The sequence below is a fragment of the Orycteropus afer genome, unplaced genomic scaffold (genome assembly GCF_000298275.1).
Source record: "Orycteropus afer afer isolate SDZICR_OR568_19922 unplaced genomic scaffold, OryAfe1.0 scaffold00443, whole genome shotgun sequence".
NCBI lineage: Eukaryota > Metazoa > Chordata > Mammalia > Tubulidentata > Orycteropodidae > Orycteropus > Orycteropus afer.
The window spans coordinates 1,596,752-1,607,784 of record NW_006922030.1 but is presented as its reverse complement, the minus strand read 5'-3'; the positions used below and the strand labels follow the sequence as shown (position 1 = coordinate 1,607,784).

The following is an 11,033-nucleotide window of genomic DNA, read 5'->3' as shown; positions in this document are numbered from 1 at the left end:
TTTTATTTATTTTTATTATGATTTGGGTGAAAATTTACAGTGTAAATTCACTTTCCGTGCAACAGTTCATATACACTTTGTCTCATGGCTGATTACAATTTTCCCCCACTGCAACAGCTCCCCTCCCATTTCCTCCTGATAGTTACCTCCTCCCTGTGTCCATCCCTCCATGCACTCCTGCCCCCTGAACGGTCTCCCTGTGCCTAAACAGCCCTTCTTTCTCCCATGATTGATCTCTTCAAGTAGTGTATCTACCTCAGGTAAACATTCAACTCATATGCCTGTCTGTTTGGCTGGAAGCCACAGGTGTGGGTTAAATTCCAGACCTGAAGGGGAGCTAGGGGCCATAGTCTCAGTGGTTCTACCAGGCTCTGTGAAAACCTGGTCCCTTTTTTTTTTCCCAAATGATTTTGAGTTTTGTTCCACATTGTTCTCCCTCTCTATCCAGGATCTCCTACATAGATCCCCCACCAAGTGAAGTAGCCAGGTACCATCTAGCTCTTCTGGTTTCATAGTCATATAGGTTGCGGATGGCATGGTGTACCAATCACTACGATTAATTGTTTCCATGAATCTTTGTTTTTCTTCATTCTTCTTTGCTCTGGACAAGGAGAGACCCATCGTTGCATTTAGATGGCTGCTTGCAAGCTTTTAAGATCCCAGTTGCTACTCAGCAAATTAGGAGGTGGAACAATGTTTTGTATAATATATTATGCCAATTGAGCTTGATGTTCCCTGTGACTATGGTCCTGAGCCCACCAGTTCAACTACTCGGTCACTCTGGGTAGCTGGCTGTGACCAAGAAGTGACTACAACCTTGACCCTTGTCAGTTCCACTATACACTGGGGAATTCTTACAGTTTATCTAAAATATTTTCTTATGTAAAATTCAGACTTCTCATAAACAGTATAATAAATATTAGGAAATGAATGGATTTTAAAATATTTAGCTCTTTCGTTCTAAACTAACTTAATTAAGTCATCCCCTGGTTTTACTTACCCACAAGGCCTATATGTGAATACAATGTAACTCTCTTCATCACTTCTTTCAATGAAAGTCACACACGTGTGCTTTTCCCAGTGCCTCATGGCCTGCTTGAACATGGCTCGCTGGCTGCCTGGAAAAATTGTATGATGTTAAAAAAAATAATGTCTACCTCAGGGAGGAGTGCATGATGCTGCCTTGTCTTTTCCAAGTCTGGCTGGGCAGTTCAGAATGCCACCACTATTATCAACCAAAGAATGCCAGCCCAATCCCTCACAGACAGCTAGACACTGTAGGAGAGAGATCCGACAGATCCACTGCCTGAGGACCATAGTATTGGGACACCAGACTCAATTAGCACAATAAAATACACAACTATTTTGTTCTACAGCCTACATTGGTGAGTAGTGACTGGAGTCTTAAATGCTTTCAAGTGGCTGTCTAAGAAGCAGCTGATGATCTCCTATCATCAGAACCAAACAAGAGTGCAAAAAAAAAAAAAAAAACCAAGAATATTTGGAAGCAATCAGCCCTAGGACATGATGGACCTCGAGACCAGAAGAACTAGATGGTGCCAAGCTGCCAATGCCAACCACTAGGAAAAGGATCAAAACTGGAGATCCTAGATAGAGTGGGAGAAAAACCATGGAACAAAATCCAAAAACACAATAATGACCAGAATTACTGTTTGGATGGAGTCTGGTGGGACCCCCAATACTATAGCCCTGGGACACACTTCAGGCCTGGAATAAAACTCACTCCCAAGGCTGGCTCTCAGCCCAATAGTAAATAAAACAAACACGCAAACTACTCAACCTAGAGTGACACACCCACATACTCTATGGAGACGCATCCCTTGGAACAATCGACCAACCACAGGGCACAATAGGGGCAACATTCACACAGAGGAAGTGCAGTACACATAGAAGTGCATAACTATGAGAGGCATGGTGGAGTGGTTCCTGGACAGGGAGGGGAAGAGAATGGGTTAGGTTTGTGGATGTGGGGATGTTAATTGGGGAGTAAAACAAAATGTACACGAAATGTTGAATGTAAAACAAACTCTGTTCTGTAAACTTGCGTTTAAAGCACAATAAAAAATAATATAAATAAGTTAAATAAAAGAATGCCAGCTCATAGCACAACAAATGAGTCATGGTTAAGAATGGACACTCACTTTATAATCAGAAGTTTATTACTCACTTTCTAAAAGCATTATGTGTGTGCAAGGTACTATACACAGCATCTACATTCTTTCTATTAGTTGAACAGATCAGCTCCCAGATTTAATGGGCATATTTGAAACACAGTTTAAAAGCCAGAAAAGTCAGTACTTCAGATACATAGAACAAAAACTAAAGATGTTTTTCAACCTCAAAGATATTCAGAATTGATCATCTAAGTTGTGTGGTATTTTTCAATTTTGATTTAATAATATGTTTTATATATTCATATTCTATAAAAATATACAATACTCTGTATGAAAGTCATTATTTCTTTAACAAAATAGACACCCTGGGAATAGCTTACCAGTGAAGTTGCCTCCAATAACATAAGGAATAACGCCTCCAGGCCATATTCTTTCAGTTCTTGATGTAGCAGCTCTGGGAACTCGATTTTTCTCATTTTGTCCTGAGAATTTTAGAGGTACTTTTCCCTTAACTGTGTTGTTTTGCTCCAAGCCTGCAGTGACATTTAAAATATTCTGTGAAACAGAAGTCCCTGGTCGGGGAATCATTTACCTCTTAAAGGACAAAAGTTGAAATGTCTTATTTACATATTTGTCCAGATAAGCCTACAGTCAGAATACATTAAGGAAAAGCTTCACTTATATTACATGCTTGAAAAAGAATTAAAATATTTAAGTGTTTCATGTCAAGATATTTATTCCTAATTCTCTATGAGCAAATTTCAATGAATTTCCATAAAACAGCTTATAGTAGATAGACATCAGGCATACTTGCAGGCTACAGGAAAATTATTTCATGTATTCTAATTTTCTATAGTTTATCTGCATCACTATCAGTTCACCATCAGATGGCAAAATAGATTTTGTTTAATAATAATAATAATGAAAGTTGCTGTCATGTTGATTCCAACTCATGGCAACTCCATGTAAAGTCATGTGATATTCAAAACTTTTCTCACTCCAGCTGAGAACTGATATTCTGTAGTACATTCTCAATTTATGCATTTTATATTCTATAAATATTCAAAAAAAATTATGCATTTTATATTCTATACATTTAAAAAAAAAAAAAAGATAGATACAGTCTTTGTGACAATGGGTCATCTCCATTCTAATTTCTTCAATGGTATACAGTATGATTGTCAGAATACCAAAAACCAAAATCAAACTCACTGCTGTTGAGTCAGATTGGACTCATAGTAACCCCTCCTTGGGTTTTCGAGGTGGTATCACTATGGAAGTAGAATGCCTGATCTTCCTTCTGAGGAGTGGCTGGAAGGTTTGGACCACCAGCCTTCTGGTTAGCAGTCAAAGGCCTTAGGCAGTACACCAATAGGATACAGTTAAATATGCCAACATAAAATGCAGTCTATTCTTGAAAATGTTTCAGGTCTCTAATCATTTCTTTTTCTTGGTGGCTTTATACAATATTTTTATTATTGTTTTGTTTTTCCCAGACTTTCATTAATATTCTATCTTATTCATGTATCACCATTGATACAGATATCCTACTACTAGTATATACTAATATATATTTGATCTTCAGGTGGAGTAAATGGTTAAACTCTTGACTACTAGTCAAAAGGTTGGCAGTTCAAACATACCCAGAGGCACCTTGGAAGACAGGCTAGCAATCTGCTTTTGAAAGGTCACAGCTTTGAAAACCCTGTGGAGCAGCTCTACTCTACGTACATGGAGTCATAATTAATTTGACAGCAACTAACAATAGCATAAACTTTATATATACAGCAAATTTTAAGTGTATGTCCCCTATGTCTATGTTCCCAGTGTACCCATCTTTTTAATATCCAAGAGCAAAGTGTCTTTGTTTGGGAAATGTATTGCTTATGAAAAGTATAACATACCTTCAACTGTTGAATTAATAATCTACCAATTCAAGAGATACTAGAATCTGAGCTTTGAACAGAAGACTTTAAAATATACAACTCTAAAATCTACAATTAGTGGTTAATGAGCTCACTACTACAAAAGATATCTAATTATAAGCCCAGGAAGCAACTGCTCAGAATGTTTTTCCTTCATATACTTTGAGTAGTCATATATGTTTTCAACTATTTCTTTTTTACAATTTAATAAATGAGTGTGTCAACTTTTATTTTAGTAGGTTTTATTGAAGAACTAATAACCATGACAATTTCTCATTTGATTAATGTTGAGGTACCTCCATGCTTAATGCAAATAATTTAGTGAGATAACAAATTAACTAGAACTAAATATAAAAAATAAAATAGATATTTGCTCTGGTGGCATAGTGCCTAAGGCATTTGACTGCTAACCAGAAGGCTGGTGGTTCAAACCTACCAGCCACTCCTCAGAAGGAAGACTGGGCAACCTACTTCCATAGAGATACCACCTCGGAAACCCAAGGAGGAGTCTCTATGAGTTGGAATCGACTCAATGGCAGTGAGTTTGGTTTTGTTTGGGAATATGTTTTTAACTAGCAGATGTTTAAAATAAGTTAGAAGAACATTTCAATATTCCCAAATAAGTTCTATAAAATCTTATGTGAAATAAGAGATTTCACCCTGTAGAGCAAATATATCCTTTACATACTTTCTATCATAATGGCACACTGATTTTAATAAACTGAACTTCTATGAGTATAATATTTACTGTACATCAAGTCAAGCATCTGCAACTTTAAACATTGATATACCAGAGCCAATTCTTCTTATCCTGTCTATAAGTTGGTAGAGGGCCCCTCGTTTCTTTGACATACCATGGTCACCAAGTCCACCTTAAAGAATGAAATTAAAAAAAATAAATAAATAAGTTAAATTCCCTACACATCAGCTCTCTGGTAAATAAATTATGATCTAAGAAGAAGATGAAAAGTTTTCACACTTTGAACTATTTCCATCTAGTACTTTATCCCATTTGTATTTATTACTAAAATCTAATTATCTTGATTGGAGCTAACAAAAAACAAAAACAGTAATAAACTATTGCCATTAAGCCTCTTAAAGGAAAAATCAAATAAGTCCTTATAAGGCACATAAGATAGAGTGCTTATTCATTGACTAATAATCTGCTTAATTATTTGTATTACAGGGTCACATTTTTGTTGTTCCCCTAAGAAAAAATTTTTGAAATTTTTTTGTTAAACATTTTAGAAAGATGAGGTAATACTTAAATGCCTTCATTCCAAAGCAGTTACAAGACATACTTTAAAAACATAGCATCTATGTATATTTTAAAGTATGGCTTATAATGACCATTATGTGACAATTATATTTTCTATTAGATATGTCTAAAGTGTATATAAACAGATTTATAAGAAGGCATTTTTCTCATCCTTTATGAGAAAAAATAAATGTATTTTAAATTAAAATAATTACAATGATAAGAGCAATTACAGAATTGAAAAAAGGATTTTAAAACCATCAAAGGCAATAATGTTTTTAATAATACTATGTTTAGAAATTTTGAATATTTCTCATGGCAATTGAAATAAAAATTTGTGTAAGTAGCTCACAGAAATGGAACAAAACACAACTTCATGAAATAAGTGATAGTTATCTCCCACATGTTATTAAAACATAAAAAATATACAAATTAAATAAATATTTATTGTGAAGGCTATACAGTTTGAAATAAAGAAATGAGAAATATAGCCAAGTCAGCACAAACAAGGTAACAAACAAGTGGAAAGAGAAAGTAGGAAAAATTAATAAATAGGATATTTGTACACTTTTTGAAATTCAACTAATAAAAGTTACTTAAACTTTCAAATGTGTGTATTTGATATTTCACACATATATTTAGAATAAATGGTTTTATGATTGGCTGAATAATCAATATTATTCTGTATCTCTAACAGTTTTTTTGTATAGTTATTACTATTTCAAAATTTATGAAATGACAAAATAAATATATAAAACTTTTTAAATCACAGACAATGAATGTCTCCAAAATAACTGGGTAGAGATAGGTAAAGAAATGACTTAGATAAATCTAAAAGCTAATAAATAATAAAAATTGAAAAGGCAGTTTATGATAAATCTAGGATTTTGCTGAGCTGTATCTGTACTGTCATTCAGAATATACTACTTTCATAGCAGTGTTAAATGTAAGAAAGCAATTGCAGTTTCAGCTAATGAACACATTCTACATGAATACACTGTGTGTAATTACAGTGTAAAGCAAGTTTTTTTCCCCCATATAGGTGTATGTTTCAGGAAAGACATTATATATGACAAAAGACAAAGCATAATATTGTTTTACACAGTATGTGTCATTATCTTAAGTTTCTAGGTTTTATTTTTTTACATACATTTTAATTTGAATAATTTTCATAGATAATACTATATAGGTTATACAGGAAAATGCCCTTAGAAAGTTTTAGAAAGTTCATGGTAATCTACTTTAAGTTAAACTGGTATGTTGTCCAAAATTAATTTTAAAATATTCTCTTTTAAACACACATTTATGCATGTATGCATACACACACATATACCCACACAGAGGAAATATGCTAACTATTAACCACTGTTAAATCTAAGAGATGGGAATACTACTGCCTTGGTATTCTGAGCACTATCCTTTCAAGGTGTCTATATGTTTGAAATTTGTCAAAATACAGAGTTGGGAAAAAAATAAATTGAGCAAAGTGAGGAATTAATTAACAATAAAAACTGTCTTAAGTCTGTAATATATTTGTCTGCTGGGTACTATAAATTAATTATAAAATAACAATAGCACTGGGGGACAGGAATGCAGTGAGTTCAAAAACATGACATCAAATATATTTCTTTAGCTATTACTACAAAAAGTAATGTTAAATTTGTAATTTTTCTCCAAAATAAAGTAAAATAAAAATCTTACCAATGTAATATAAAATATTTTAAAATTGTAATTAAAATATTTAAAATGAAAACCCAGTGATCTCTTAAATATTATAAGCCTCACAGGTATGATTTAATCATGTTCAAGACAGCTAAAATTAAAATTATCTTCTGGACTTTCCATAAAAATTAGTAGATTGATAGAGATACATTCTTTCAAAAAATTAAGTTTGCATATAATTGTTCTAACAATAATTTAGATTTTGCAATGCAGTATCTGAATGGGGGCAACTGCATACAATGCTCAAGACCATAAAATCTGAGCTTTCTCAGAACTGATTCTAGTCTTGACTCAGCCACTTTCTGGGCAAGCTACTTAACCTTCTAAACCTAGGCCTCCTTACATAAAAGTCATAAGAATATTGGTACCTACCCTATGGAATTGTTAGGAGAATTCAAAGACTTAATATCTACAAAGGATTTAAACAGTCTGATGCATAATAAGCACTATAATATGCTTATTAAATAAATTAAACAAATGAAAACTATAAACAAAGACTAGCTTTCTAAATATGCCATTAGTGTCCAAGAAATCAAGGTTGATCAGAGAGACATTGAAAATGATCCAAAGAATATTTATAGCATTTTGAAAGTGTATTTACTCCGCAGTGAACAAATATTTCACCAAATAATCAAACATACCTGAGGTATGCCCAAGTTTTCCAAAGGGATTCTGTGTGAGGTCAATTGTCCTGTCAATTTGAAAGATACTTAATTCTTCATCATCTAAGGCAATATCGCCCCAAAACACAGCTAAAAAAGAAAAGTTTAATTAAAATGCAAAATATTTAAAAGAGAAAATTATGCAAACATCACTAATTAGAAAAACATTGCAAAAAATGGAAATGCGGTTCATATAGAGATAGATAGTTCAGATTACACTAATTATAAATGAATTTATTGGGTGGCATAGTGCATAAGGCATTTATTTGCCTGCTAACCAGTAGGCTGGCTGTTCAAATCCAGCCACTCCTTGGAAGGAAGATTGAACGATCTACTTCTGTAGTGGTACCGCCTCGGAAACCCAAGGAGGGGTCACTATGAGTCGGATCCCACTCCATGGCAGTGAGTTTGCTTTGTTTGGTTACAGTATAAAGATCAGCCATCTATCAGTGTCATGACTCCTTCTTCTTTTTTTTTTCCCCCTTTGAGATTTGGGAGGAGGGGAAAAGTAATTCTCTTCACTGCAACATCTTTCTCCCTCAGAGCAGCTGATGGGTTGAAACCACCAAACTTTTAGTTAGCAGCTCAGTGCTTTAACCACTGTGCCACCAAGACTCCTTTCACTTACAGGAGGTTGTAAGGAAGTGCAATCACAACCTAATCTGCAGATTAATAAAAATCTGGTGGACATACCTGCTTGCTTGTGACCAGCAAAAGATACTTACCAACAGTGTTAACAACTAACCCCTTTGTTATGATAATTTTTTAAAATTAAGACAACCTAATCTTGTACTGTGGAACTCTGGTAGCATAGTGCCTAAGGCACTTGACTGCTAACCAGAAGGCTGGCAGTTCAAACCCACCAGCCACTCCTTGGAAGGAAGGTTGGGCAATCTACTTCTGTAGTGATACCGCCTCGGAAACCCAAGTTGTAGGCATTGCCCTTACAGGACTCTCAGCTTATCTCTTCCTTTCCTAGTATTAGAAATAGAGACATTGAAAGAGTGTTTCTCAAACTTCAATATCTATAGGAATGACAGTGAACCTGGTTAAGATGCAGGCTTGATTCAGTGGATCTGGAGAAGGGTCTCAGATCCTACATATTTGAGTAGCTTCCAACTACTACAAAAAATTTTGCAAGTGTATCCTCTTAGTATCATTTTTTTTTTCCTGCAAGAAAAAGTTTCACTCCATTCAGAATGACTTGGTTCACTTTAAAATTGAAGCATTAAACTTCACAAAGCTGAGTTTGTCAGTACTACTACATGTTGCATAATAAAAATAACAAGTAAAATGAAACCAAATGTGCTTTAGACTTTTATTTTCCTGTAATGATTTTTGACATGCAGTAGTAATCCTGCCTTGATGAAATATATCCAATAGAGATCAGCAGTCCAAGGATATATCACTTCACAGAAGCAAAAACGTTACCTCTGGGGAGAGAAAAACAGCAGGAGGCCGATGGGATTAAAAAGGAGACAAAACAGCTCTAGAGTATATAAAAACCAAAACCAAACTCACTGCCTTCAAGTACATTCGAGTCATAGCAATGCCTCTTTGGGTTCCCAACGCAGTATCTCTATGGAAGAAGATTGCCCAATCTTCCTTCCGAGGAGCAGCTGGTGGGTTTGAACTTCCAGCCTTCAGGTTAGCAGTCATACCTTAGGCACTATGCCACCAGAGCTCCTTCAGAGTATATAGGCTCCTTTTATTTATCATTATTTTTCTGAGCTAATAGCTTCATAAAAGCTTTCCAGTTCTCAATATGCCATGACTTGCTTGAGGAGAAATTCAAATTTTTCTCTGCTGTTGTTAGGTGCCATCGACTCATCTCCGACTCATAGTGACCCTATGCACAGCAGAACGAAACACCACTTGGTTTTGAGCCAGCTCCACGATTCCTGCTATACTTGAGCCCATCACTTCCACCACCGTGTCAATCCACATCATTGAGGGCCTTCCCCTTTTTCATCGACTTGCCACCTTACCAAGCACGACATCCTTCTCCAGGGAATGGTCTCTTCTGACAACATGACCAAAGTAGGTGAGATGAAGAATGGCCATTCTTGCTTCCAAGGAGCATTCCGGCTGCACTTTCTCCAGGACAAATTTGTCAGTTCTTTTAGCAGTCCATGGTACTTTCAGCATTCTTCCCCAGCACACATCTCAAAAGCATCAATTCTTATTCAGTGTTCTTTATTCATTGTCCAGCTCCCATATGCATAATAGGCAATTGAAAATATCATGGCTTGTGTCAGGTACTCCTTAATCCTCAAGGAGACATCATTGCTCCTCAGCACTTGAAATAGGTCCTTTGCAGCTGGCATGGCCTGTAATATAAGTCACCTGATGTCCTGACTGCTGCTTCCATTGGTGTTGGTTGGAGAACCAAGCAATGTGAGGTCTTTGACTACTTCAATCATTTCTCCATTCATCGTGATGTTGCTTATTGGTCCAGTTCTGAGGATTTTCGTTTCTTTATATTGAGATGGGTTTGAACCACCAGCCTTCTGGTTACCAGTCAAATGCCTTAGGCACTATCCCTGAGCTCCTTATGTATACATAAATATATAACTTTACAATTGAAAGGTAAATTGTATAATTTTTTATCGCATTAGTGTATATTATTGAGAGGGCTGTAGGTGCTACTAACCAAAAAGTTGGTGGTTCAAACCCTTCTGCTGTTCCATTGGAGAAAGATGATGCTGTCTGTTTCCATGAAGATTTACAGCCTTAGAAACCCTATGGGACAGTTCTACTCTGTCCTATAGGGTCACTATAAGTCAGAATCAACTCAATGGCAGACAGCAAGTTTTGTTTTGTTTAGCGTATATTATTAAATGTAGTTATTGGAAATACGTCCTTTTTTCTGTGAAAACCCACATTGCCACACTGTATAATCAGGATACACATAACTGAGCTAATGGATTAGTTATCCTGAGATTTATAGGATTTTTAGAGATAGCTCCAAGATTCAACAACAGCCAAGAGTGCTTGCTTATTACACTTTTTCCATATTCAGTTTAAACTTTCTGCTTTTATTGGTATTTAATTTAAGGAAGGAGAATGATGTCATGTGAAGGTTTGACAAGTCTATTTTGGCTGTTTTAGCCTACAATGAAGGCATAAATGAAAATTTCCTCAGACAAGGGCAAGAAAGAAGGCTCAAAAGTCAACTATTTTTACATGATTGACAACTCCTAAGCAAACTCCCAAGGAAAAGTAAGAATTGGCAAAAGTTCCAGTACATACATTTGGATACATGTTATACCACATAAGAAAAGGAAATAATTTTCTGGTTACATTTCATATGCACAGAATAAGTTTTTCC

General features: G+C 35.3%; 1 protein-coding gene across 1 annotated transcript in view; it reads right to left on the bottom strand.

The window, feature by feature from the left end:
• The window catches only part of TLL1 (tolloid like 1), a 381,362-nt gene that overhangs the window by 216,293 nt on the left and 154,036 nt on the right, over nucleotides 1-11,033 (bottom strand). The window contains exons 2-5 of the mRNA XM_007954208.2: nucleotides 7,682-7,792; nucleotides 4,852-4,932; nucleotides 2,516-2,668; nucleotides 1,001-1,118 (exon numbers count right to left, since the gene is read on the bottom strand). Of these exons, the coding sequence (XP_007952399.1) occupies nucleotides 1,001-1,118; nucleotides 2,516-2,668; nucleotides 4,852-4,932; nucleotides 7,682-7,792 (463 nt within the window). The remainder of the gene's footprint in view (nucleotides 1-1,000; nucleotides 1,119-2,515; nucleotides 2,669-4,851; nucleotides 4,933-7,681; nucleotides 7,793-11,033) is intronic.